We start from the raw sequence: 27,903 nt of genomic DNA, 5'->3' as shown, positions 1-27,903 counted from the left end.
TGGGCTACCACAGGTCTCTTAAAATTATGTTAATACAAATAAAATATTCTTTATTTCGGATAATTTTACTTCCATGTCAGTTAGGAATAAAACATAAAACAAAAGAGAAGAAAATACTTAAATATTAATACCTATCTATGGGAAACACTATGTATAAGTCATTAAAACTAATCATTATACAAGAACGGATGGCGCATGCGCACCTTATATCTACATATTTAGGTTGTACCAACATTCACACGCACTCAGCGTCCGTAGGTAGTTCCGAAAGGAAGTTAAAGTATTTATTTATTTATTTATTTAAGTGGTTTTAAAGTATTTTAAGTGTTTAAGCGAGTTAAAGTTTTGATATTTTTTACGTTTGGTTGGAGTATTAAATATAAGTATGTAACATTTTCTAATTACTTACATTTCATAACTAAAACAGGTCCATGTTAGAAAACATACGTGCCAAAATGTACTATAGAAACACTCGCATATTTCTCACGAATTTGGTCAATGTACATACTTTTAGGAAATGTATCCTAAATGTCTTTTTTCTTTAAACAAAAGTGAAACCCATCAAAGGTAAAAAAAAGAAAAGAACTGATATAAGGCAGCCAAATTACTAATAATATATGACAGTACTTTTAGTTTTTTTTTTATATAAAAAAAGAACGTCTAGGGCCATGTGCCGAAGTTTTTCTTGTAGCTTCTTTTCCCCGGCTATACAGGTTGTGAGAAGCTGCAGTAGTTTTAGGTGGATGAGACGTTCGTTATGTTAAAAATGACGATCCAAAGTGTAAATATGTTAGCTACTAAATAAAGATATTTTTGAATTTGAATTTGAACAATAGTATCAAATCAAATGTATCTAATGCTATTCTCTAAAATTAGACAATAAAAATAGTTTTTGGCGCGAATAATGCCCGCAAATTCTCTTTCCATTACGAACAGTTTCTTTTAGCGACGGGCAGGAAACATTAACCGGGTTAGGTTAGGTTAGGTTGTGGCGTCTCGTGGACACTGTTCACCTCGATAGGGATAAGGGCGTGAATGTGTTTGTGTATATTTTATATACAGGGTGTTAGTGACATCGTAACGAATACTCAGAGGGATGATTCAGACCATGATTATGAGTTAAAATCAAGTGGAATTTTCCGTCGCATAATTCATGTTATTTTTTTAGTTTTTTTTAAATTATTTTAAATTCTGTACTTTTGCGATGGAAAATTCCACTTGATATTAACTCAGAATAATCAGCTGAATCATCCCTCTCAGTATTCGTTACGATGTCACTTACACCCCATGCAAGTACATACAGTAGCCATACAAGTAGGTATGGATGTTAGTGACACTGTAACGAATACTGAAGGGGATGATTCAGACCATGATTCTGAGTCGATATCAAGTGCAATTTCCTGTCGGAGAAGTCTTTTTCTTTTTTGAGCAATTGTGCCCGGTTTAAGGCCTACTTAGACTTAAACATAGCTGATGATGGGCGGCTGTGTACACGTCTGCCTAACGCTATGGGGATATGTGCGTTATTATCATCATTGTTATGTTAAAAAACTATATCAGCAAAATCTCTCAGATAATATCATCATCATCAGCCCATAAACGTCCCCACTGCTGGGGCACGGGCCTTCCCTTTGGATGGATAGGGAGATCGGGCCTTAAACCATCACGCGGGCCCAGTGCGGATTGTTGGTTATTAACGACTGCTAATGCAGCCGAGACCAACGGCTTAACGTGCCTTCCGAAGCACGAAGGAGCTCGAGATGAAAACTTTTTTTTTGTGGTCACCCATCCTATGACCGGCCTTTGCGAAAGTTGCTTAACTTCAACGTTTACCGCTGCGCCACCGAGCTCGTCAGATAATATACACTATGTCAAATGTACCTAGATCTAAACATTTAATAATGTCTGACACGTTTATGTCCTAAATTCAGTTATATATCAGCATCTAGAATATGTTGTCCATTTAAAAGGAGCTCGGTCAGTGCCCCGCATAATTCAATCCAAAGTGACTCATGCGCATTAATCAAAACAACTAAGTCACACGATTTACTACGGTGCCTCAAATCATGTAAATAACATAGCATCATAGCAGCCAAATGTGTATAGTACATCCACTTCTCGCCAGCTATGTTCAGTCATGAGCAATATAATGTACCCACTTTAGGACTCTGTCGCACTAACATATTTGACATTTAGTGAGACTTACAGTTCAATTTGTCAAAAGAGTTAATGTGACATGGTACCAAAGTGTATACATATTAATGCTCTTGACCGTTCATGTCCCTTGGGATAGGGGGCGAGCCTATTGCCATTAACCGGACTTAAATTAAAAAAAAAAAAAAAAAAAAAAAAAAAAAAAAAAAAATAAAATTTTTAACAAAAAAACCGACTTCAATCGCAAAAATAAAAAGCAATTAATACATTTACTTCGCACAAAGTAATAAGTAGGTATGTATTATCAATTAGTTAATTCATTTTATAATTTTGAAGTCGGTTCATAAACGACGAAGTTATCCCCGAACAAACATAAAAAAAAAATAAAAAAATATATACTTACGGTCGAATTGTGAACCTCCTCCTTTCTTGAAGTCGGTAATAAAATTAAAATAATTTATTTTAGACATGATAGTCCATATTATATTCCTTACACACTGCTAAAAACAATAAAATTAAAATTACATAATTATTATAAAACCACACGAACGAAGAATAATTGAGATTTTAATTTAAAAAATTAGTTACAATTACAAATTAATTAAAATACAATGTCAGATTAGTAGTTTCTGTTAGTCAGTAAATGCATCATACAACAATGGCGCATGTACTGACAGTCAAACCTACTCGCAAACACGCTCAGGACGCTGCTGGGGCTGGCCCGCACCCTACGCACCAGGGAAGTGCAGCGTTTCCGCATGGTGGTGTAGAACCAGTCCATCCTTGCATCCGCGAACATCCCTGATGCGCTACAAAAACAAACCCCCAATTTATTCCCTAAAGACCAGAAGGAAAAAAACTTAGAAAAACTTATTTTCAATCGAAACTGCATTTTTCCAACTGACGGCTTTCTTTTTCGTAACTCATCCTTCAGACGGGATACACTCCACGTTATTCCACGATTTATCTCGAAGTTTAACTAAACTGACAAAATTTACGATTTTTTAGTTTAGCTTCTAGTTTGTAACTATTTGTGTATCCTATTTTTGTAAAAAATCTCTTTACATCGGTACATCGTTCGCATTGACTTCGGTTACATACATACATATACTTTTACCAGCTAAGTAGATAATGCTATCTGCGGCAAATCTACAATAAGTAAGCCACGTAAAAAAAAAAACAACAAAAAAAAAACATACTTTCACTCTAGCTGCTGTCTGGTCGCGAGTAAAAACATAGAACATTTGCCCAGACCTCCGAAGTTCTGTGGATTGTGTGAGAAACACCAACATTACGAACAAAACTTTTCGCTGTCAATTTGACAACCAAACTAATTTTTTTTGTAACTGTCATAATTTTATAATAAGTAATTCGCCATATTAATTACCAACATCGTCTGCGCTGTTTTATATTTTACTTATAAAAAAATATATAAGTGAAAGTGCTACCAACAAATCGTGGTTTCATTCATCGGGTAAAGAATTATATTACTTCCTAAATTGCTTCTCTTTATTTTGATGAAAATTATAATGGGTCGAAGGTGTGTTGTACCTGGGTATAACAATAAGGGCCAGCATTTATACCAAAAACAAAGATGAAATATGCATATGTTTTTTATCCATGATATTAGAAGATTACACGAAGGCAACTGTGTACAGCACCATTTTTTTTTTGAGAACGTAGCCTGGAAAGACCCTCATTATTTTTGATTTGTTTTGTTTAGAGCCGGGTTTCCAACCCCTGACACTGTTATCCGCCCTTTGCGAGCGCGATTTTTGTGTCTATTTGTGGGTAATAAAGTCTATAACTTAAAAAAAAATAACTGCAAATTGTAAATGCACGCGAGCATAAACAACATTCATTTTCTTTGTAACAACTTGACCATTCTCTAGACATATCAGATTATATAAACAATATTATATTTACGTCGGGTAATAAAATTTTATGGTTATTAATGAGATATAAAATGTAATCCTTGTGTCAACAACAAACAATCAAATAGCTGCAAAAAAAAAGAAAAAAAAAAAACTATTTTTCTTTTTCTTTTCTTTTTTCAAAGTTTAGTGAGGAAAATGTTGTGGGTAGTATCCCAAAATTAGGGTCGGTACACCCTAGTGTGACGTATAGGTTACAAGTATTCGACGGTTAGGTTAGGTTAGCTATCTCTACAGAAAAAAAAACATTAGTACATACTTGATTAAGTCCCATGTAATAGTAGGACGACCTTATTATATAAAGAATAATACCACGTATAAAACGATAACTCTCCGCCCCCCACAAATTCGCATTGGGCACCGAGCTACGCTTACCTCACCCCCTCTGAGATTTAATTTATTCGTAAGCCGCTAAGGATTCAGGACACACGGATTGTCTGTCTCACTCGCACTTACGTGGTTAAGCGGTATACAGTAAAAATGAGATTTTTATATAGAGTGTCCGAAGTGTTCTGATTTTGAAAAAACTTTTCTATTTTCTGTCCATCTCTGTTTCGCTGAGAAAGACTACTCTTTATTTCTCTCTTTTCTTTGGTAAAACTAACTGTCTGCATTACCAACTTTGCCTGCCTCCTAAAGTCATCATAACGAAATAAAAGCAAAAAAGACAACCCAATTAATTTAAAAACGATTGTATATTTTTTATTTATAGACGTTATATTAGCGAGTCGGATTGATTTATGGTATTTATTTAACATCTGTGCAGCTGTCTTCAAATTAACATAAAATTGTATAACATTTAAGCTTTATCGATCACTTCTGAGAAAGTTGTTAATAAAAAAAATACGAGTTTTAAGAAAAACTATGATTTCAATGCGAAAAAATCGGCGAAGGACGAGAATGTTCGTACAAAGTGGGTTCAAAGGCATTTAAATTTTGCAAGGACTATTTTATAATCTAAACATTAAACAGTCTGTCGACTGTCTCTATTTGGAAATTTAATAAATTTTACAAGTGTGTAAGGTGGAGCTGAAGGCCGCGTTCATTTATTTATTGAATAATAACTCAAGCAACAATTTCTTCTAAGACGCCTGTGTACTTATTCCTCGTCAGCTTTGTTTAAGCCCCATATTTTATGTAATAAGGACCGAGCCTATATCTATAAGAAAAAATGTTGTTAGTGACATCGTAACGAAAACTTTGATGGGTGATTCAGACCATGATTCTGAGTTGATATCATGCGAATTTTTTCGTCGCTAAAGTATGAAACTGAAAACAATAAAAAAAAACAATAAAAACGTGAATTTTGCGACGGCATGTTCCACTTGAGTATAATCATTAGAATCATGGTCTGAATCACCCCCCTCAGTATTCGTTACGATGTCACTAACACCATTTATATTATAGTAGATTAAACCCGGTACTTATACCCAGTTGCGGCAATCAGATTTGTGTTCTTTAAAAATTGATCGTTGAAATGAATACGGAATACCAAAACAAAAAAAAACACGTGTTATGTAAGTATTTTCCTCCTGTTGAACGATATTAATGTTAGCTATTGACCTAACAACTCCACCTGACATCAACTTAATCGAGCCAGAAAGAAACTTAAGTACCTATTTGTTTTATTTATTTCTATTGAATATCTATCTACTTTTTACTTTTAGGTAGATATCATATACTTATCTTTCTGTGCAAGTCTTTTTATAGGTTTAATATTAATAGCTACCAGCTCTACAACGTTACACAAGGAAAGTATTATTAAACGAGTACATAAATAATAATTATGATTAAGTTTCAAATAAGATATAAAACAAATATTTTATTAATAGTTTACTATGTATAAAGAGGGCGAATCTTTATGAGTGATTGTCAATAAGGTTAACATGAAAAGTAAGTGCTTATTCAGGGCGGCACAGAGGTGTTGATAGCCGATGAACCCCTCTATCTACTTTTTCACTTTAAACGTGAACCTTTGGGCCACTTTGTATAATTATTAAATTTCTACGACTGATCAGATCTTAGAAATAATTACAGAAATCACCGCTTATATTTTCGATTTATTTAATATTCGTTTAGGCCGTGGAGAAAATAATTTACCAACCTACTTGAGACTTAAAAATAGGGTAAAATGGTACATTACATAAACAGCCTACAAACGTACTGCTGCTGGGCACAGGCATCCCCTCAATTAACTGGAGCGGGTATGGTATGGAGAACACTCCAACACGCTGCTCCACTGCGAGTTGGTGGATCTGTTTTACGGCTAATAGCCGGGACCAACGACTTAACAAGCCCTTCCTTTTTATTTCACGTGCCTTATAGATTTGCCGTAGATGGCATTAATTACTTGGCCAGACAAATGGGGAGCGCTGAGGGCTCTCACCCGGTACAAAATTTAAGACTACAGGCCTGAGGGTGCCAAGTTAGGCGCACACCTGGGCTCAGGGCTACGTCTGAGAGGAAGATTTCAACGAATTAATCGACCCTAGTGGTCGATAAGCGCTGAATGAGGGAAGTCGGTTTCCTTTCAAAACGCATAAAACTTTCGTCTTTTACTTGCCCTTCGAAGCACGGATAAAAGAGGAAAAAAAATAGTACAAAAAGTATAAATAAAATTAGAACAAGACAAAGTAAACGACATTAACACGTGCAGCCAAAAGATCTGGTCATAAATCTTCAATATTTTCCATAGCTTTGTCTTCTTATGAGATAATAAATGAAGTGTCCACGGCTAATGGCTTCGAGTTAATGATATTTGTCAGTTTTTCAAATCTCGATTTCGAGACAGAGTGGCGACCAGAGAACAGAAAAAAAAACAATATATTAAATTTAATCTTATCAGTGGTGGCAAACCGGTCATATAACGGCCTCAGTGGTCCAGTGGTTGAGCGTTAGCCTCACGATCCGAAGGTCCCGGCTTCGAATCCTGGTGGGGACATATCACAAAAATCACTTTGTGATCCCTAGTTTGGTAAATACATTACAGGCTGATCACTTGATTGTCCGAAAGTAAGACGACCCGTGCTTCGGAAGGCACGTTGAGCCGTTGGTCCGGGTTACTACTTACTCATGTAAGGACGTAGTGGTTACCTGAGTCATGTCAGGGGCCTTTGGCAGCTCAATAGTAACCCTGACACCAGGGTTGATGAGGTTGGTACTCCATGCCACAACCCACAAGATAGGAGAAGATTATTCATAACGGCTTCAGCGGTCAGTGCTTGAGAGTTCCTGACGATACAGAAATGCCAAGTTCTAATCCCGGTTCGAATTTTTCAACTCAAACTAGTCCCTTCCAGTCAAATGCGAACTAATAAAAAAGTTAATAAAAACTCGTACTTAAAGATATCATAAAACCCAACTTGCAATATTTGCCGTTTCATGTCACTATTCAAATTTAAGTGAACCAGGATATATCTTGTTGGTGATAGACAAACTTTGGAAAATCAATGCAAATATAGAGTTATGTGTTCATCCGAATAATGATTTATTATCAAAGGAAACCTGGTATTTAGTTACTTACTCAATGCGTAAATAATCTAAGACATTCATAAGTGTTTAGTCAGACCCAATCATTCTAACCGCGTGTCGCCTATCGCCTAAGTGCGACCGAAGTAGACATTTCGTGCGTTCCCCTCACTCCTGTCAAGATAATGCTTACGGCAACCATATAAGGCTAAAGTTAAACCCAGAAGTGGAGAAGTGCTCAATACGTATTGGTGCGGGGTGAAAGGTTGCCTTTCTATACATAGTATTATACTTTATTCTGTGCTTTGGTGTATAGATACAGGGTGTTAGTGACATCGTAACGAATACTGAAGGAGATGATTCAGAGTTAATATCAAATGGAATTTTCCGTCGCAAAATTCATGCATTTTTGTGTTCTTTTTAAATGATTTTCAATGGTATACTTTTTCAATCGAAAATTTCACTTGATATAAACTCAGAATAATGAACTGAATCACCCCTCTCAGTATTTGTTACGATGTCACTTACTCTCCGTACAAGTACACACTGGAGATACATGTGCGTATGGGTGTTAGTGATATCGTAACAAATACTGACGAGGATAATATAGATCACGATTCTGAGTTGAAAAGAAATGGAATTTCCTGTCAGAAAATGTTTGTGTATTTTATTATTATTTTCAGTTCCACACTTTTGCGATGAAAAATTCCACTTGATATCAACTCAGAATCATGGTTGGAATCATATCTCAAAGTTTTCGTTACGATGTCACTAACATCCTGTATACCCAGTATTCCGGTCGAAGCGAGTCCGGTCAAGTAGTTAATGCCATCTGCGGCAAATCTACAATAAGTCACGTCAAAAAAAAAGCTCGAAGCGAAAGGACTGTAACGGCCTGTCATAGTGTGATTTTTTTATAACAAGGCTGGAATGAATGATCAATAGCTAAGCGTGTCTCATCTTATGCCGCATCTTCACTTACTAAACATCGCAAGGTAAAATTGTGGTCAAACCTAAATCAGTCCTATTTTTTTCTACCGTTTTACACACTTTATACCATGTCATGTTTATTTCATTTATGGGTAAAACCACAACCAGAGATAGTGAGAAATCACGTATTCCCGAGAAATGCATTTAGAAGGTAACCTGCATTGAGCTGGTTTTCCTTTCGCGAGTTGAAAGGTCAGACAGGCAATCGCTTATGTAAACCGGACCTGTAAAATCTTAAGGTTAGGTAAGCGGACCCTGTAAAAACAAAAAAAAATACTAGAGAAATGACGTATCCGCAAGAATTAGATGACATAGACTACACAAAACAGGTGTTAATTAAAGCAATTTTTATTTTACGATCATAAGGTTCATTTTAAACAGTCAAAGTCACAATTCACAATTGATTACTTGTAATAAAAATCTAAATATAGGAATTACTACCGGAGTGAAGGTTGGCTGCTCTGACGAATAGGTGAATCGCAAGAGTCTTAGAATCCATAACGTTAGAAAGGACCCTCTGTCGGTTTTTACGACATGCCCAGGAAAATAAGCAGCTAAACGTGTTCTGTTTTTATACGCTCTCAGTCTAGTAAAGAAGTTGCATTAAGAATACTAAATATAGGAATGAGCTACTAAAATCCAGGTTATTTTGAAGATTGAGCATTCCCTAACCGCAGTATTGATTCTACACTCAACCGATCATTTATAGGATTTCCGGATACTTTTCGCATTAAACCACCTGCCTCGACATTGAAAGTTATTGGCGATAACTCAAAAATATAAAAAATTTACCTCCCAAGACGTGAACTTGAAGAAAGGTGTCATTTTACCGCCAAAAGCCGTCAAAGAACGCAACCTTACTTTTATTGACGCAAAACCGGGCAGGTAACACGGAAATAAATACAAACTTTTATATCATCATCATCTTCCATCCTCTTCTCATCGTGTGGGTTGTGAGGTGGAATACCAGCCTCATCAACCCTGGTGCCAGAGCTATTATTGAGCCGCCAAAGGCCCCTGACATGGCTCATGTAACGATTACTCACTTACATCAGTAAGTGGTAACTGAGACCAACAGCTTAACGTGCCTTCCGAAGCACAGATCATCTTACTTTCGGACAATCAGGTGATCAGCCTGTAATGTACTAACCAAACTAGGAATCATAAAGTGATTTTTTGTGATAGTCCCACCGGGATTCGAACCCGGAGACTCCGGGTCGTGAGACCAACGCTCAACCACTGGACCACGGCGGCCGTATCTCCCATTATCCCGTTTCCACAGGATCCGCTTACCTAACCTGAAGATTTGACAGGTCCGATTATTTACAGAAGCGTCTGCCTGTCTGACCTTCCAACCCGCGAAGGAACAGCCAGCAATACAGGTTAGGTCACATACCTCCAAAAAATGCATTCCTCGGGAATGTGGGTTTCGTCATGATGATTTCCTGCACCGCTGAGCACGTGATAATAATTTATGGTTAGTGGAGCCGTTTGAACTATAGAGCACAGATAAGCAATCATAATAACATAATATTTATACTCGAGATTTTTTATTTATTCTTCTTCTATCGTGTGGGTTGTGAAGTGGATTACCAACCTAAGCAACCCTGGTGTCAGGGTTATTATTGAGCCGTCAAAGGCTTCTGTCATGACTCATTTCTATTTATTTATTTATTTACACTCTTTAATATTATTAGTAACGCCCATTATTAGCGTTAGTTATTTTTAACGTTATCGCATTATTTTTTACCTGTGGTATCACTACTGCAGCGCCCTCTGGCGAGCCACTTAACTTTTGGTTGCCAATTTTAAAAATGGCTACAATCCGCGCCTTCTAACTTCTCCGCACCCCGCAATTTTGTTTTTGTTTAAACCGCTGACGTTATTCAACCCCTTGTGCCACAAACACACCTATTGTACACACAACAACTCAAAAATACATCATAACACTTCAAACATTCGAAAAGTGGTGAGTGATAGTTTTAGTTCCCGCGCGAACCCCTTGGTAAGTGATTTTACTTTTTGTAAACACTATTTTCATTATTATATTCCCGCCTAGCCTACGCTCAACGGCCACCAGGGGAAGCTGGTGCCCGGCGTAGCTATAGAATTTGGTGCCTCCTGTGAGGATTAGTCCTCAAAACATTGTTTGTCGACCGCGTTTTCTCGTGTTACCCGCCATTTTCTTGTTAGAAAAAGTTGGAATTTATTTTCGGTGTATTTCAGCTTTCCTCGCATTTAAACCTTAATAATCCGCCTTATAACTACTGTTACTACTGTAATTTACATATTTTTTGTGTGTGTAAAGTGGCATAATCGCATATTTTCTTATAATTTTGTCCACCGCATTTTTCTTGTGTGTTGCGTCACTATGGCGCCACCCACTGAGAAAGATTTTCGCAAAAAAATATACATTCTCGAATCACGCCGCGATGCTTATTATGCACGTATGCAACGTATTTATGATAGCCGTCCTTCTATTTCAAAGGTAGAATCTTGTGATTTATTTCTTTCACAATGTGAAACAATTGACGACATCCGCAAGGAATTTATGGCCACCATTAACGACATAAATTCACTGAATATGGAGTTAGATCCCGAATTCATTCCTGATTTTAATTCATGGAGTGGTTTTGAAGACATTTATTGTGCTATTCGACATACAAAAAATGTATTGAATCGTAATGTAAAACAAGACGAACAGCCTAGGTCGTGTTACGCGAAATTACCTCCCATCGAGATACCTGATTTCAATGGGAATCCCACACAATGGAGTTTATTCTATGAAACCTTCAAATCCACTGTTCATTCCAACATGTCGCTATCGAAGTCTGAGAAGTTATATTACTTGTTGGGACGTTTGAAGGGACCCGCGCAGCTAGTATTTTCCGGCATAAGTCCCACCGCTGATAACTACGAATGCATTTGGAACGCGTTAGTAACCAAATATCAAGACAAGCGTTTTTTAGCAAATGTATTTCTTGACAACATTTTTGATTCAAAAGCTTTGCCGAACCCCGCTACCGCGTCTCAGTTGGAAACGTTTATAGATAAATTTGCCGCATCTGTCGCCGCGCTAAAACAATTAAAAATTGTAGGCCTGAGCGATTATATTTTTATTTATCTCGCTTTGAAACGTTTGGACCGTGACACCGCAAAAGCATTTGAAATGTTTGTTCGTGACACTGACATACCTACTTATGATCAGTTTATCGACTTCATGAAGGGCCAAGTTAAGATTATACAACGCACTAACAACACGGCTACTTCGTCGAAAGTTGTTCAAAAGGATGTTGTTAAACCAAAAATGATTTCCCCTCCTAAAATTACGCATACTTACATTTCCGCGACTTCTCATAATAATTCTGACTCTGTATGTTCTTTGTGTAATGCAAATCACGAACACATTTACAACTGTAAAGCATTTCTTGACATGTCCCCCGCAAACAGACATACATTCATTATGGAAAATAAATATTGTACTAACTGTCTCAGTTCCAAACATAAATGGACCGCTTGTAAAAGCACGAGTTCTTGTCGCAATTGTGGCTATCGACATCACACTTTAATTCATTTATCTAAAACCGCTTATGTAAACGAGGATAGAAAGTTGTCCCGTACTCCTCTCGTAAAACCGCAGGTGGACAAACCGCAGCAAGTCTCATCAACGCCGCAAGACGCCGAGTCACCCCACCACGCTGATCGACATGCAACGACGTCGTGTATGCCGGTCTCTCTCCCGCAAAGACCTCAGCCGCATAACCATGTCTCTTCTCCCGCTCCCGCACACTCGGTGGACGTACCCATCGCAGGCAGTGTTTCTTATCTGTCTGCTGATAATCCGCGCGCGAATTTTAACTCGCAGAACCCGCCACTTAGTACATCTGTTGTATTAGGTACCGCTTGTGTTTACGTCCGCGATCGTTATGATAATCTCGTCCTATGTCGTTGTATTATCGATCCGGGCTCGCAAAACAACTTCATTACCGCTTCTTGTTGTCGCAAATTAGGGTTAAACATTGAACAATTAAACCGCAAAACTATTATTAAAGGTTTAGGTGACCATTCGAGTACCGCTAGCGGAAAAACACATTTAACTTTTCATAGCCGCGTAAACGCTGAGCAAAGCTACTCGATGGACACTCTAGTCCTCAATACAATCACCGAAAAGTTGCCAACCGTCCCGATAAATATTTCATCGTGTGACTATTTAAAAACAATACCGCTCGCTGATGATAACTTTTCTTCGCCCTCTGATATTGAGATTCTTATCGGTGCTAAACTGTTTGTTGACATTCTATTACCGGATAAAATAGTCGGACCGCCGTACTGTCCGTCCGCTTTTTCCACCACTCTCGGTTATATAGTGATGGGCGATGCTCAGGTTGATACGGAACCCGTAAGTTCTGTTTCTTACTTCGCTACCGGCGAATCTATACATGACGATCTGGAAAAGTTCTTCGAGTTAGAGGACTTAAAAGATAAACCCGTTTTATCTAATGACGATCGAGAGTGTGAGTCATTTTATCAATCGACAACCTTACGTGACGGCTCTGGACGTTTTACCGTAGGACTACCTTTTAAAGAGAACCCTAATTTACTAGGCGATTCATTAAAAACCGCACGCAATCGTTTTTTATCTCTTGAACGCAAGTTTCAAAAAAACCCGCATTTTAAAGCCAGATATGACGAGGTCATACGCGAGTACCTAGACAAGGGTTATTTACTAGAAATACTCGAACCCAAAACCAATAGTGAGGGTTTTGTTTTACCGCATCACGGGGTACTTCGCGAAGATAAATCGTCTTCAAAACTTCGCATTGTTTTGAACGCAAGTGAGAAAACCAGTTCCGGTACCTCACTCAATGACATTCTACATACTGGCCCCGCATTACAATCGGATTTGTTTAATATTTTATTGAATTTTAGACTGTTTGGTACCGCTGTAACCGCAGACATTCGTCAAATGTATTTACAAATACTTACCCGCGAGCAAGATCAACCTTATCAACAAATCATTTACCGTTTCGACCCCCGCGAACCTCTACGTTTCTTCGCTTTTAACCGCGTTTGTTTTGGACTCCGCTCGAGTCCTTTCTTAGCTATCCGCACCATTCATGAGCTCGCTCATCAAGAGAAAGAAAGGTTTCCTCTCGCAGCGACTCTCGCGTTCCGCGACTTATATATTGATGACATAGCTAGCTCGTTCGCTACAACGGACGAAGCAGTTACCGCCGCGCAACAGCTGATTGATATGTTCAGCGCCGGTTGTTTTGAAATGGTTAAATGGTCGAGTAATGCCCGCGACGTTTTATCCGCCGTTCCTGAATCGCACCGCTTAACAGACCCTGTCGATCTCGATAAGGATGAATCTTTGAAAATATTAGGAATGCAATGGTTTCCCGCGAGTGATTTATTCAAGTTCACGATCACTCCGTCCGATCGAGTTTGTACAAAACGCAATATGTTGTCCACTATCGCCCGCTTATGGGACATTTTAGGTCTTGTAGGACCGGTGATTGTTACCGCGAAAATTCTAATAAAGGAGTTGTGCTCGCTCAAGCTCGACTGGGACGACACTCCACCCGACTACATAGTCCACGCGTGGGATCGTTTCCAACTGGAGTTACCGCTTCTTTCTAATTTCAATTTCCCGCGACATTTAAATGTATTTTCGCATAGTGATGTGGTTATTGTAGGATTTAGCGATGCAAGTGAGAAGGCGTACGGGGCTTCTGTTTATTTACATGTTGACAACAATGGTACTCGCTCCACCACCTTGGTGTGTGCGAAGTCAAAAGTGACCCCAAGTAATCATGTAGTCACCATGCCGCGACTTGAGCTGATGGCAGCGTTACTTCTCGCGAAACTTATCCGATCTGTTGTTGATACCTACTCAACCCGCTGTCATATTAGAAATATTTACGCGTTTTCGGATTCAACCATTGCCTTGCATTGGATTAATTCATCCCCGCACAGATTACAGACCTTTGTCGCGAATAGAGTGTCTAAAATCATCGCTTTGTTACCCGCGAAACACTTTTGTCATATACCGGGAGTGACAAATCCTAGTGATTGTTTATCTCGCGGCTTGTTGCCTTCGCAACTTATAAATCATTCGCTGTGGTTTACGGGCCCTTCTTGGATGTCAATGGACGAGAAGGACTGGCCCATAACACCGTTCAAGCCGGACGCTTCAGTCGACGTTCCTGAGACGAAAGTGATTTCTCTCACATCTACTACCGCGGTAGATGAAACTCCACTGCTGTGTCAACTCGCCGCCCGCTGTTCCTCTTGGACTAAACTTTCAAGAACGACTGTTTATATTTACCGCTTTTTACATGTTTTACCCCGCTCTGACTTTATTTCCGCAACGGATTTAAACTTCGCTGAAAATAAAATTTTATCCGCTTTGCAATCCGCTCATTTTAAAGACGAACTTAAAAACATAACCGCTAGTAAACGCTGTCAAAAGAAAATTCAAAAGCTCAGTCCTTTCATTTCACACGGCCTTATCCGTGTCGGAGGCCGCTTGAAAAACTCGCACCTTTCTTTCGATCAACAACATCCCATTTTATTACCACGGAAAGATCACATAGTTGATCTAATTGTCGATCATTATCATCGCAAGCACTGTCACGCCGGCCCGAACTTGTTGTACAGTTTACTTAGACAGCAGTACTGGATTATTACCGGGCGCCGCACTATTCGTACACGGATAGACAAATGTAACTTTTGTTTCCGCACTTGTCCCAAACCCACGTTTCCTATTATGTCCGATTTACCATCTGTCCGCACTCAGGTGGTTCCGAAGGCTTTCATACATACAGGATGTGACTATGCCGGACCGCTAAGTATTACGCTAAAGCGTGGACGTGGTATACACAGTCAAAAAGCGTACATTTGTCTGTTTGTGTGCATTACCACCCGCGCGATTCATATAGAATTAGCATCCGATCTAAGTACCGCTACTTTTATCGCTGCATTCAAACGTTTTATTTCCCGCCGTGGTCCCATTTCAGTTTTACATTCGGACAATGGTACCAATTTTGTTGGTGCAAAATCATTTTGTACCGAACTTTTTAACTTTATAACTTCAGATAGTTACTGCCGCGCTTTAGTTTACGAACTTTCCGATTATAAAATCGAATTTAAAAATATCCCACCGAATTCACCGCACTTTGGTTCTTGGGAACCTCTAATTAAAACGGTTAAAACGCACCTGTTTAGGGTGATAGGATCACAAATCCTCACTCTAGAGGAAATGAACACTGTCTTGTGTCAAATAGAAAACATTGTTAACTCGCGCCCACTATGTAGTACATTGTCACAAGATCCAAGTGAACCGCTCGCTATAACTCCCGCGCATTTCTTAACACTAACCCCGCTTAAGTTTTTACCAGCGGCCCCAGTCGACGACAAGCCTTTGCATCTATTAGACAGATATCAGCTGTTAGACAAACTAGTTCAGTCTTTTTGGGACAAGTGGTCCCTAGAATATTTAAACACGCTTCAATCGCGACAGAAATGGAATTTTCCTGTTTCCAATATTAAACTTGGTACTGTCGTTCTTGTCATTCAAGACAACAAGGTTCCGCCTTTGCAGTGGGAGTTAGGCATTGTTACCGATGTACATCCTGGTAAAGATAATGTTATCAGGGTTGCTACGATTAAAACTTCTAAGGGTAGTTTCAAACGGCCGATTGTTAGGTTGTGCCCTTTACCCACACAGTAGTTTTAGTTTATTTTTTATTACCGCAGACACTAATTATGCTGCGTTTAGGATAGTAGTTATAAGTGTTTCTTATTTTATTTTTTTATTTTATTTTCGCATTCGCGTTTTTTACGCTAATTTTCTTTGAAAGTTCACCCTTTCAAGGCGGGGTGTGTAGTAACGCCCATTATTAGCGTTAGTTATTTTTAACGTTATCGCATTATTTTTTACCTGTGGTATCACTACTGCAGCGCCCTCTGGCGAGCCACTTAACTTTTGGTTGCCAATTTTAAAAATGGCTACAATCCGCGCCTTCTAACTTCTCCGCACCCCGCAATTTTGTTTTTGTTTAAACCGCTGACGTTATTCAACCCCTTGTGCCACAAACACACCTATTGTACACACAACAACTCAAAAATACATCATAACACTTCAAACATTCGAAAAGTGGTGAGTGATAGTTTTAGTTCCCGCGCGAACCCCTTGGTAAGTGATTTTACTTTTTGTAAACACTATTTTCATTATTATATTCCCGCCTAGCCTACGCTCAACGGCCACCAGGGGAAGCTGGTGCCCGGCGTAGCTAATTATGTTAATAAAAGCATTTAATATGACTTTTATAAACTCTATATTTGGAGTTTCTTATCCCTTTTAAAGTCAATAAATAGTATAATGTTTACATTGTATATCAATAGATAGGCTTAACATACGAGTGTTTAAGCTCATAATCGCATGTGCTTAATGCATGTGTCGCCGACGCGATGTCTGCCAGTATCTGAGGTCTATATATACATAAATATATAATACAACATACATCACCTTCGGAAAGTCACCAGACCGCGTTAGCCGCCCATCCATTGTCATACAACTATTATGAGGCAAATTATCAATAGGAAATTCACTTCTACTTCTTCTATCGTGTGGGTTGTGAGGTGGAATACCAACCTCATCAACCCTGGTGTCAGGGTTACTATTGAGCTGCCAAAGGCCCCTGACATCACTACTTACATCAGTAAGTAGTAACCGGGACCAACGGCTTAACGTGCCTCCCGAAGATCATCTTACTTTCAGACAATCTGGTGATCAACCAGGAATGTCGTAAACAAACTAGGTACCACAAAGTAATTTTTGAGATATGTCCCCACCGGGAAACGAATCGGGACCTCCGGATCGTGAGCCCTACACTCAACCACTGTACCATGAAAGTTGTGACGTCACTTGTTCAAACACTCTTTATGTCAATGGATGGTAGACTACAATATGGTTACTGGTTTATTTTATCATTTAATAAGGCCATTTATTTAAAGGTCAAGCGAACTGGCTCCAACTTTCGAGATGGGACAACATTTTATGGGACATTACTATTAAAAAATGAAGGAGTTATGTGCTTGAGATATTGGCAGAAAATATATGAAGAATTGCCAATTTACGTAGAAGCAAAAAGAAAACTCAGTATTGATCATTACTTACTAGTATTATCGACTGTTCCTTCAGTAATACATAATTATAGGGTGAACAGAGCAGGCATCTAAAAAGGCTACATCAAAACAATTCATCTAAAAAGCAATTTAAAATTAAGTGCGCAATGCAGCTAGCCACCTATAAATTCTATAACGTACCTCTTTATATTAAGGGTTTTTTTTTGCACTTACATTAAAATACATTTGTGATAGCTCTTGATTGAGGAGCTCGGTGGCGCAGCGGTAAACGCGCTCGGTCTGCGATTGTTGAAGTTAAGCAACTTTCGCAAAGGCCGGTCATAGGATGGGTGACCACAAAAAAAAAGCTTTCATCTCGAGCTCCTCCGTGCTTTGGAAGGCACGTTAAGCCGTTGGTCCTGGCTACATTAGCAGTCATTAATAACCACCAATCCGCACTGGGCCCGCGTGGTGGTTTAAGGCCCGATCTCCCTATCCATCCATAGGGAAGGCCCGTGCCCCAGCAGTGGGGACGTTAATGGGCTGATGATGATGACATTTGCGATAGCAGGCGTAATGTGTAGTAGATAAAACCGGGTGTTTCCCATTCGTCCGATTGGTCGACCCTTCAATCGGCCTAAAGGGATTTCACGGGTGTAAGATTAGTATGGCAAACGGCACTGGATCGATTGATCAGTCGAATTGGAAACATCCAAAAAGCCGATTGTCTCTTTTGATTTCATAGTAACAAAATGACGTAACTTACTTATTAATCAATATGAATGATAAATTGTATCGATTGTGAATTTAATGAATAACACAATCAAAATTAATAAACAACCCAAGTTATGTCACACATTACCTTCTGAGTGTCACGGAAGAATCGATTTAAACAAATATTGTATTATTTATAATAATGTTTTTCATTATTCTCTTGAAAAAAAAATTACTTAATACAACCGTGATATCATCTTTGTATCTAAAAACTGTTTTAAATTGTGGTCTGATTTTGTATCTCTGTTCAATGCAAACTATTAGCAAATAACCTGAAAAATCTTTTGACGATTTTGTGTTAATATTAAACGTCAATAGCCCTTGATGGATAGGTACAGTTAAGTAGAAACTTCCGATCTTTGGTTTTCAATATAAACATAAACTTATCTTAAGTCTCTTAGATGTCCTACTGATTAGCACAGGATTCTTGTTAATCAATCGGAGGGGGTAGTAAAACATAGTCTACCAAGCGGCTCCCGTTCAGGTTGACGAAGGCGTTTGTTCCCACACACTCATACCACTGTTTCCGTGGTCTATTCCACTGATTCCCGATGCAGACATGATTTCGCGGTTCGGAACCTATGCAACGTTCAAAAAACACCTATTATTATATTTTTTTTAATTTCTCTCAGCCGTGCTAAATTATTTTTATACAATTTATAATTTTATTTAAACATGGATGCCATTAAGTTTGCTCGACGGCAGTGGTACAGTAACCCCTATTCGAATATTAACACTTCCGTTGCTATCTTTTCCTAGGACGTGATAATTAAATTGCCAAATAAATTCACTTAAACATTTCCTAAACATGGAAACTAAAGTTACGAAAACCTAACCATCCCTGGGAAGTGTAAAACTATTCCGTCAATATATTTGCTTAACAAGGTGCTAAGTAATGTGTTCTTCAGTTTACGGGTGTTACTTCTCTTTTTTATCTACTTGGGATCGTATAGGTCATTTACTTATACTTACATCGATAGGTTTTATCATGGGAGTAACACTAAAGTAGAATAGGCTACTTGACAACCTAGTCTAATAAGTCTTATTTTACGAAACGTCAAAAGTAAAATTGTCTATGAAATCTGTATGAAGCGGTGTCTATATATGTAGACCAAATGGCAAATGCTGACCAATTAAAAACTGCATCTTATTTTTATTGCAAATAAACAAATTATGAATTATGTGACGTGGTAGTCATTGTTACTTAATTTAAAATTAAAATTCTAAAATAAAGAAAAAAAATAAAAAAAAGAAAAGAAAAAAAGAATAAAAAATAAAAAAAATAGTCATAAAGAAAAAATATATTGATTATAAGGCTGCAAAAGATCGCGAGGAGTGGAAATCTGTTATTCGAGCTTTACATCCAAAAAGAGGATAAAAGGATTAGAAGAAGAAGAATAAGTCATCTTAGACTGGCTTCTATATCTAGATTAGCTCTTCAGAAAGAGACAGGCGTAGGTAAACACTACGATTAAACTCAAGATGTTTATAAATATCTAAAAGATTTTGAAGTTTCAAGTTTATGAAGCGAAACTTGTGTGTCAGGATTGAACTAAGTGGAATTCCTTAGGAATAATATACTTGATCTTTATAATATTATGTGAATTCTCGTGACTAATAAAATAGTGTCACGCATTCACCGGGCCGTCCATTTATCAGTAGTGTACTATTATTAAATCGATTTTAATTCCGCAAAATATCGTCATTTAACCTTGAACTCTGTCAACTGCTGCTACAGACTCAAAGTCGACAAGTCACTTGAAGAGGCCCAATGATATTGCAAAGGTTGCAATTCGGATACTTCCTAACTTCATTTCGTATTTTCAGAGGACGCGGACGTAATACTTACTGCTATCCAGGATTTTACTTTTAGGTTCATTTTCGTGTTCCTCCTGCATTCACGCGTCGTTGGAAGATGTATTCTTCTTCAGTACTCACACATTTGTTTGGTTGTTTGAGAAAAGTATCGGCGTCTGAAGGACGTAATATACGATCGCGACGACCCGGGTACTCTGCATCCAATCAGCTCGCGATACCAAACACTTCAGGATACCGACTCCGCCGTCGTGATCGACGATTTCCCTCAATCAGCGCTTATCGCTATCGACCCACTAGGGTCGATTAATTCTTTCAAATATTTTTCCTCTCAGATGACGCTCTGAGCTGAGGTTCGCGCCCAACTGGGCACCCTCAGGCCTGTTGTCTTAAACGTTATACCGGATGGGACCCTTCAGCGCTCCCCATTTGTCCGGCCAAGTAGTTAATGCCATCTGCGGCAAATCTACAATAAGTCAAAAAAGTTGATTGAGAGGAGGCATGTGCCCAGCAGGAGGACGTATATAGGCTGTTTATATTCATGTAACTAATTATCATGTTGAGTTAATTTGGGGTAAAATAATAATCTGAATAAATTTCACCAGTCAGTAAGTACACTTAGCTCACCTTGTAATAAATGTTCGCAGGCGTCTGGCTGTCTGTCCCCTAAAAAACACTCTTTAAAACCGAGTACGTTTTTCCGGAAAAACTTGTTCCTTCAACGACATTACCAGTAAGATGGCCGCCAAACTTGAATTTTGCTATAATACACACATTTTTAAGATCATTGCACATGAGAAGCGGTGCTTGGTGCGAAACTGCTGGTTCGAGTTTCTCTCTACCTATAGTTAGGCGTTGATTCAGAAAATTCGCCTTTAAAAACTCTCGCTTTCCGGTACGTTCCCGTTCCCGTATTTGTGTGCTTTGGGCTTCAATGTGTAGGTTCGGAAACACCTCACCTTTACGTCAATTTTTTTCGAATGCAGCGAATCTTCTTGACAATGTTTTCCTTCACACAAAAGGTAGTGGTATTTATACGTTCTTATTTAAATTCCGAATAAGTCATTGCTACGTTTCGGACCCTTGACTTCTAGGACCGGGGTCTTGGACCCACTTCCGATTTTATATACTATATTACATACTAACACTATTTTACATATATTATTTTACATACTAATAAATACGAAAATAACACTGTCTGTCTGTTATTTTTTTATACTCAAATTGAATGACAATTGGCACATAGATAGATCGAAACCACGTGAATAGACATATTGTTATTACCAAGGAGGTAGTCATAACATCATGTGCCCACAACAGTCAGGGTTCTGAATGTTAGTTTCCCTAAATATATCCCAATCTATAACTTACAGTTCAATTTGACAAATTAGTTAATATGACATGGTAATAAAGTCTATACATTATTATTAATGCTCATGATTGGTCATACTACAATCCTGAAATCAATTCCACGTGGACAAAGTTGCGCGTGGAATGGTAGTAAATAAATAAATTATGGAAAAAAAATGACCAAAATGTGACTTTGTGACTTTTCGGGCCTTTTAGCCCAAGGCCCGAAAAGTCACTGCCAAGGTTTCAATGCTCATAAAAACTGCTTAGACTTGCAAATTTCTACGCAACTGAGACATAAGCTTTGAATTAACATGGCGTATGCAAAATCAACATTTTGATTGTTTGTTTAACAATAATGACTCATGCTCGGACACGCTAACGTTTTTAATACAATGACATTGGGATCTAAAAAGGCCAATCGGAAAGAAAGATGATCCGTGTTTTGGAGGACAAGTTAAGCTGTCCTAATACTTAAGTTATACTTAATATTTAAGAAAGTATGTAGTCGTTACATGAGGCAAGTCAGCCTCGAAGAGAAGGAGTTTTGATTCTAGTAACAAGGGTCTTCTAATTCCTTTTAAGTCTGCTCGAGAATTAAATGTAAACGAATAAAATTATAAAAATGTAAAATATAATATATAAAAATATAATTTTATTTCTTTCTTTTAAACATAATAAATAGACCCTTTTTATTTGGTAATTTATATTTTACGACATTCTATTTTGCAAAATGCCTATCATAAAATAATCCACCATTCATAATTTCGCTTATCAGTTGATCTAGTAGGTGGATAAACCAATAAAAGTATTAATTTGAATATTTAATTATTCCTTCTTGATTTTACGTTAATTCCATCATAAAACTGGCCTCATTTCCCATTTAAATAAAACTTTATGTTTCTTAGAATAATTTTACTGTATTTATATTTTGTCACGTACGCCTTTACCTACCTAAATGTAATCCTCTTAGGGGACGCCCTGAGACGACGTTGGCGACCAACTGGGCACCCTCAAGGCTATTATTTTGAATTTAGTGCCGGGTGAGAGCCCTTAGCGCTTCCCATTTGTCCGGCAATGAAGTTAATGCCATCTCAGTCACACCTACAATAACTTACCTAAAACTTTAATCTGTAATTTTATGATGTTATTTAGCTTGCGTACTTTTCCACTTTACAAATTAGGAATAAGGATCAATCAACCGGAGGTGGGTAGGGAGCATACTCCACCACGCTGTTCTAGTACGAGCTTGACGTACCTTACTAAACACAGAATCATCTTACTTTTTCGGACAATCAGGTGTTTCAGCGTGCAATGTCTTAGCCAAATGAAGGACAGTCTCATACAGTGATTTTCGACAGGGTTCCCATCGGGAATCGAATCCGGACCTCCAGATTATTACCCCAATACTCTAATTACTAGGCCAAGGAGACATAAACATAAACTTTCACAATTTTGAAACGAACACTATCCTATTCGACCTCTACACCTCCTGGATGAGAAGCAGCATGGTAAATTATAATCTCTTCTTTTTGCCGCAGACATTACATGGAACTAAGAATAAAAGTCAATAAAATAAAGTCATTAATATGCAAATAGGTAAGGCACAAGCAGAGCTCACCTCAGGTGGTAAACCGGATTGGTTGGTAACAGTCCAGTTGTCACCTAACATCTTCTCAATATTTTTTGTCGCGAATATGATAATCGTCAAGTATCAATTACTGTTTCAGGCATTTTCATTACAATATTATATTTTTCAAACACTGGAAATTTTTCTCAAATTGTTATAGGGTAGGATGAAAGGAATATTACTAAGAAAGTATAAGAAACAAGAAAAGAAGGTATAAAAAACAAAAGAAAGAAAAAGTCACGTGAATTCATATTCTAGAATGACAGTAAAGTAATTGAGTATTAAAAGTAATAAGAATTTAACTATCGACATAAATATCCACGTAGGGGTAAAAAACAAACCAAAAACTGTTAAGGTCCATAACATCTCTTTCTCCAAATATCCCCTGGGTCTAAAATGACCTTTCCTAAAAACACTTGTGGAAGAATTACGTGAAGAAGGATATAACTGTGTGGGAGGAATGAGACTTCTGTGATTTCTAGTGATACAGATGAATGGAAGAATATTGCTGTACCGATCTTATGTAAAATGGGATAAGAACAGCCGGGTAATGCTGTACATAATGATAGTAATTTACACCTGAAATTTGCTGATCAATCTTAAGAGAATGACCGGAACAAAGTGAATAAATTCGCGGCAGGTCTTACCGTATACGATCAATTACATCCAAGACCAATTTCTGCAATTTCTGCATCGTGACCCCACAGATTTAAATGTTAAATAGATATTTAAACGTTAACCTTATCCTTTCCAAAATGCAAACCAAGAAACCTTTGACATGAAAAAGGTGATTACATATTACTTATTCTTTCCTCGTTTTTAGCCTCCTATAATTTCTGTTAAAGACTACTTCCGTCCCGACCAATATCTGTCAACATATTTCCACATTCGGCTGGACACATCACAAGAACTCGATTTCATTGACAACCACCGGGTGCAGTATAATGAGTTTTAAATTATTACTGCAGATAAAAAGTGGCCGGTCGACGGTCGGTTAACCTTTCTTCGTTTCGTAACTGAGGATACTACACGATCGATGGTTATTTTTGGGAATCCTTCTTTAGAAAAACTGTAGTCAGTTTGAAAATGGTTAAAATTTGATATAATTTAGTAATATCTTTATCACGTAGTTACTATATCGGAGTATCAAATAGCAGTGCGTGAGTCGTGGCGGGATGCGTAGACGCAGGCGCGCGCGGCGTCGCTTCGTCTCCATGGTAACGTGACCGCGAGTATTTAAACGAGATACCGGCATTCGCGCAGCACAGATCACCACTACTTGGCGAGCGAGCCGCACATCAGTGCTGCACGGCCCAATACAATACAAGTTTGACGTTTCGTAAATAAGTGTCCCTTTAGTTACGAATCGCAGCTTTGCGTTATCTCTTATTTCAGTTTACAAGTGTTGTGAAAACTTTGTCAACTACACAATGATGTCCTTAGTGTTGTTCGTTCTGGGAGGTATCCTCTTCTCAACAACAGAAGGCTGCGGCTATGGAAAACAAATGATAAGTAAGTTCGATTTATTTCATTACTTTAATTTCCATGTCACTTTGTTTTTATTTTGCAATATTTTATATCGTTTCAAATTGCATTTCTGCACTCATGAAATCCCTTTGTCTGATAATTATAATTTGTTAAATTAATAGGTTTTTATAAAGATGAAATATTTTTAGACATTTTTGCACTTTCTCAGAAGACAAGTTTTTATTATAATTTCTGTTTCATTGAATTTAAACTAAGCCTTAAACTATTTAATTTTAAATTATAAGTCGCATAATTTTATAAGTATTATTATTTAATTGTTATTCTGTATTATATTAACATATTGAACAGATAAGTGACGTTTGTGATAATGTTTTGCTGACTCCAGCGATCCATTTACAATGCGACATTATTCTCAACATGTTAATTGTTCGCATTATCACTTTGTAACGAATGAGAATAATTTTGCAAAAACATGACATGGTGTGACTTATGATCACTCATAAGGACTGAAGACCATAAATTTCTCGCCGCCACCCAGTCTGTTAGCGGACCAGTTTTGGCAATGAAGGCTTTATTAACATACCTGTATGGGGCGACATCGTAAAATTTTATTGACTAAGACACCTGTGTAACACGCACCAGTCTAATAAATCAGATAAATCCGACAGAATATGAAATCATACGAGACAATAATGCAAATTTTGCCTTCACACTCGTCCAGGCGACAATATTTGCAAAAATTTTGACTAATAAATGGCTTTTTTCTTGTAGAATCTGGAGGATTGTCGGCGTACGAGAAGCAAGCTATAGTCGACGCGCACAATCGGCTTAGGCAATCCGTTGCACTTGGTCTGGTCTCCAGTCAACCTCCGGCCGCCAATATGATGGAAATGGTACGCATCATCTTTACTCTAATTCATAATTCATTCTCTCTCACTCAGAATCTCATCATTGCTTTGATTATACTCCAAATCTCAATTATTACATCCTCGCTGACAACTGCCTCTTTAATTTACCACTCAAATGATAAATATTAATAAGCCTCTTAAGTCTAATTTATTGGCAGATTAATCAGTGATTTTATTTTGACTTTAATAAGATTTATTACCCTGTAACACATTTGAACTTTACTGCAAGGATGCCTATTTTCGGTAATGAGATAATTTCAAAGTTCACATCGCAAATATTTGTTGCATCATTCCTTAGAAACGTAAAATAAACGACTTGCTTGCAATTCCTTAAAAAGAAATGTAAAGCCACTGACCTTTTCGAGTTCGTTGCCCAAATCCTTATTTGTAACAGAAAACTTGCTTTCGTTTAGTATACAAGCATCTGCTGGCACATAAAATTTACGACTTGAGTTCGATTTTTGTTTAACCGTTGTTTCTTTTTTAAAGATGTGGGATGAAGAATTGGCGGCAACGGCACAACGCTGGGCTGATCAGTGTACTCCTGCCCACGACAGTGCTTCTCAACGAGAAGTTGGTCGTTGGCCCGTGGGTCAGAACCTCGCCGCCACCTGGACTACTCGCCCCCCAACTGACGCTGGAGACTCCGAACCAGATTTCTTGAAGCAGATCAACGCCTGGTTCGATGAGGTCCACATCTACTACTTCAGACCCATTAGCGGTGGTCACGGCACTGGACATTACTCTCAGGTAAGAAACGTATATGCTCAAAAAAGTTAAATAAAAATGATTTTATTGATGCCAAATTAAAAAAAAAATCATTTAGTCATGAAAATATCTGTCGATGCATTCTACACATACTTAAAATTTCATAATTTGTACTTATAGTGAGTAAGTCTTGGTAACTTTTAGAGCGACCCAAAAAAACTGTTAGTACAGGATGCAGTAGACTTTTTCTCTCCTCGGCATTTGTTAATTTTGCTCAGTAGTTTAATCTCTCATTTCCTCCACAGTTGGTATGGGGCGAGACATCTCACATCGGCTGCGGATTCACTTTCTACTATGACCAGACCCGTGGATACACCAAACTCTACGTCTGCAACTATGGCCCTGGCGGCAACGTCATCGGATCCAACCCTTACGAGAAGGGATCTCCTTCTTGCAACGCCTATGGCCTTTCAGACTCCAGGAAATACTCTGGTCTTTGCTGTAAGTATCTTCTTCATATTAGTCCGTACAACAACAAAAAACTTATACTGTTATTATTAAAATTGATTTAATAACACTTAAATTATCAATACACAAAAGTTGTTTTAGTATTCAGTGGTAAATAATTTGCTACTCTAACGTACCTATTTTTTGTTACATGTAGAATTTGCAATAAATTAGCCCTTAAAATGTGTAAATGGTGACACGGAAGCTAATATAAATTTTATCTTTGTTACAGCGGCTAGTTTTACGACCAGCTCCAGCTACCAAACTGTTGACAACACCAACAGCTACATCTCCAACGTCATTCCCGACAGCAACACGCAATACGACTTCCAGTTCACCAACCAGTATTACAACAACTACGACAACCAATACAACAACCAGTACCAGTATCAATACCAGCAACCCGAGACCTACTACCAAACCGAGACCACTGAGGCTTCCACCTTCAGACCTCTCATCAGCATCTTCAAGACTGCCACGAATTTGTTCACTAAGCCTAAGTCAGGTTCTGGGTTCAGATTTGGTACACTCTACAACGTATAGATATTTTCTAGCTAGTGTTACCTGATGTCCTGATCTTCAGGGTCTCTAAAGTCTATTGTCATTAACTCAATTTGTCTTTTGATAGCGTATGATGAGTTTTCGTTAGCAAAACTACCAGGATTGATGGTGTTGGTAATCAATCTCACAACCCACACGATAAAAGTCAGCCAACAGACTTAGAAATCTTGATTTTCGCATATGGTAATGCTGGATCTAGCAGTATTTTATAAATTATAGTGACAAGTGTGTTACTTGACTGATCATTCGGAGCGTCATGTTTCGGAGCTAATGTAAATAATTTGTTATTCCTTGGTTTTACAAGGAAATTGAAAGAGGAGATCACTTCATTTTATACTTTTTAGATCTGTGAGGGTCTCGATTTGTATCCAACGTACAATGCTGTCGCGAATGGCCTTCTAGTATTAGTGCTGTGTATGAGTGTTGTTACTTAGATTTTACATTTTACTATTTATATTAAAGCAATGTAATAAATATTTTTCTT

The 27,903-nt window shown here is 38.0% G+C and overlaps 1 protein-coding gene across 2 annotated transcripts; it reads left to right on the top strand.

Annotated features, from left to right (window-relative positions):
* Nucleotides 1–246: 246 nt before the first annotated feature.
* On the top strand, nucleotides 247–27,903 carry LOC126369691 (venom allergen 5-like). Of its 2 annotated transcripts, XM_050014257.1 has the most exons (6): nucleotides 247–383; nucleotides 24,643–24,759; nucleotides 25,507–25,628; nucleotides 26,133–26,393; nucleotides 26,657–26,852; nucleotides 27,091–27,903. In XM_050014257.1, exons 2-6 carry the CDS (start codon nucleotides 24,678–24,680, stop codon nucleotides 27,399–27,401), a joined length of 972 nt encoding a protein of 323 aa, XP_049870214.1. In that variant the 5' UTR covers nucleotides 247–383; nucleotides 24,643–24,677; the 3' UTR covers nucleotides 27,402–27,903. The 2 variants fall into 2 exon arrangements, with proteins under 2 accessions (XP_049870214.1, XP_049870213.1); XM_050014256.1 differs by lacking the exon at nucleotides 247–383 and having other exon boundaries at nucleotides 24,366–24,759.

Source organism: Pectinophora gossypiella, chromosome 9 (genome assembly GCF_024362695.1).
Source record: "Pectinophora gossypiella chromosome 9, ilPecGoss1.1, whole genome shotgun sequence".
Classification (NCBI taxonomy): domain Eukaryota; kingdom Metazoa; phylum Arthropoda; class Insecta; order Lepidoptera; family Gelechiidae; genus Pectinophora; species Pectinophora gossypiella.
Note: the sequence above shows the minus strand (reverse complement) of the source record. Positions and strands in the feature narration are given on the sequence as shown.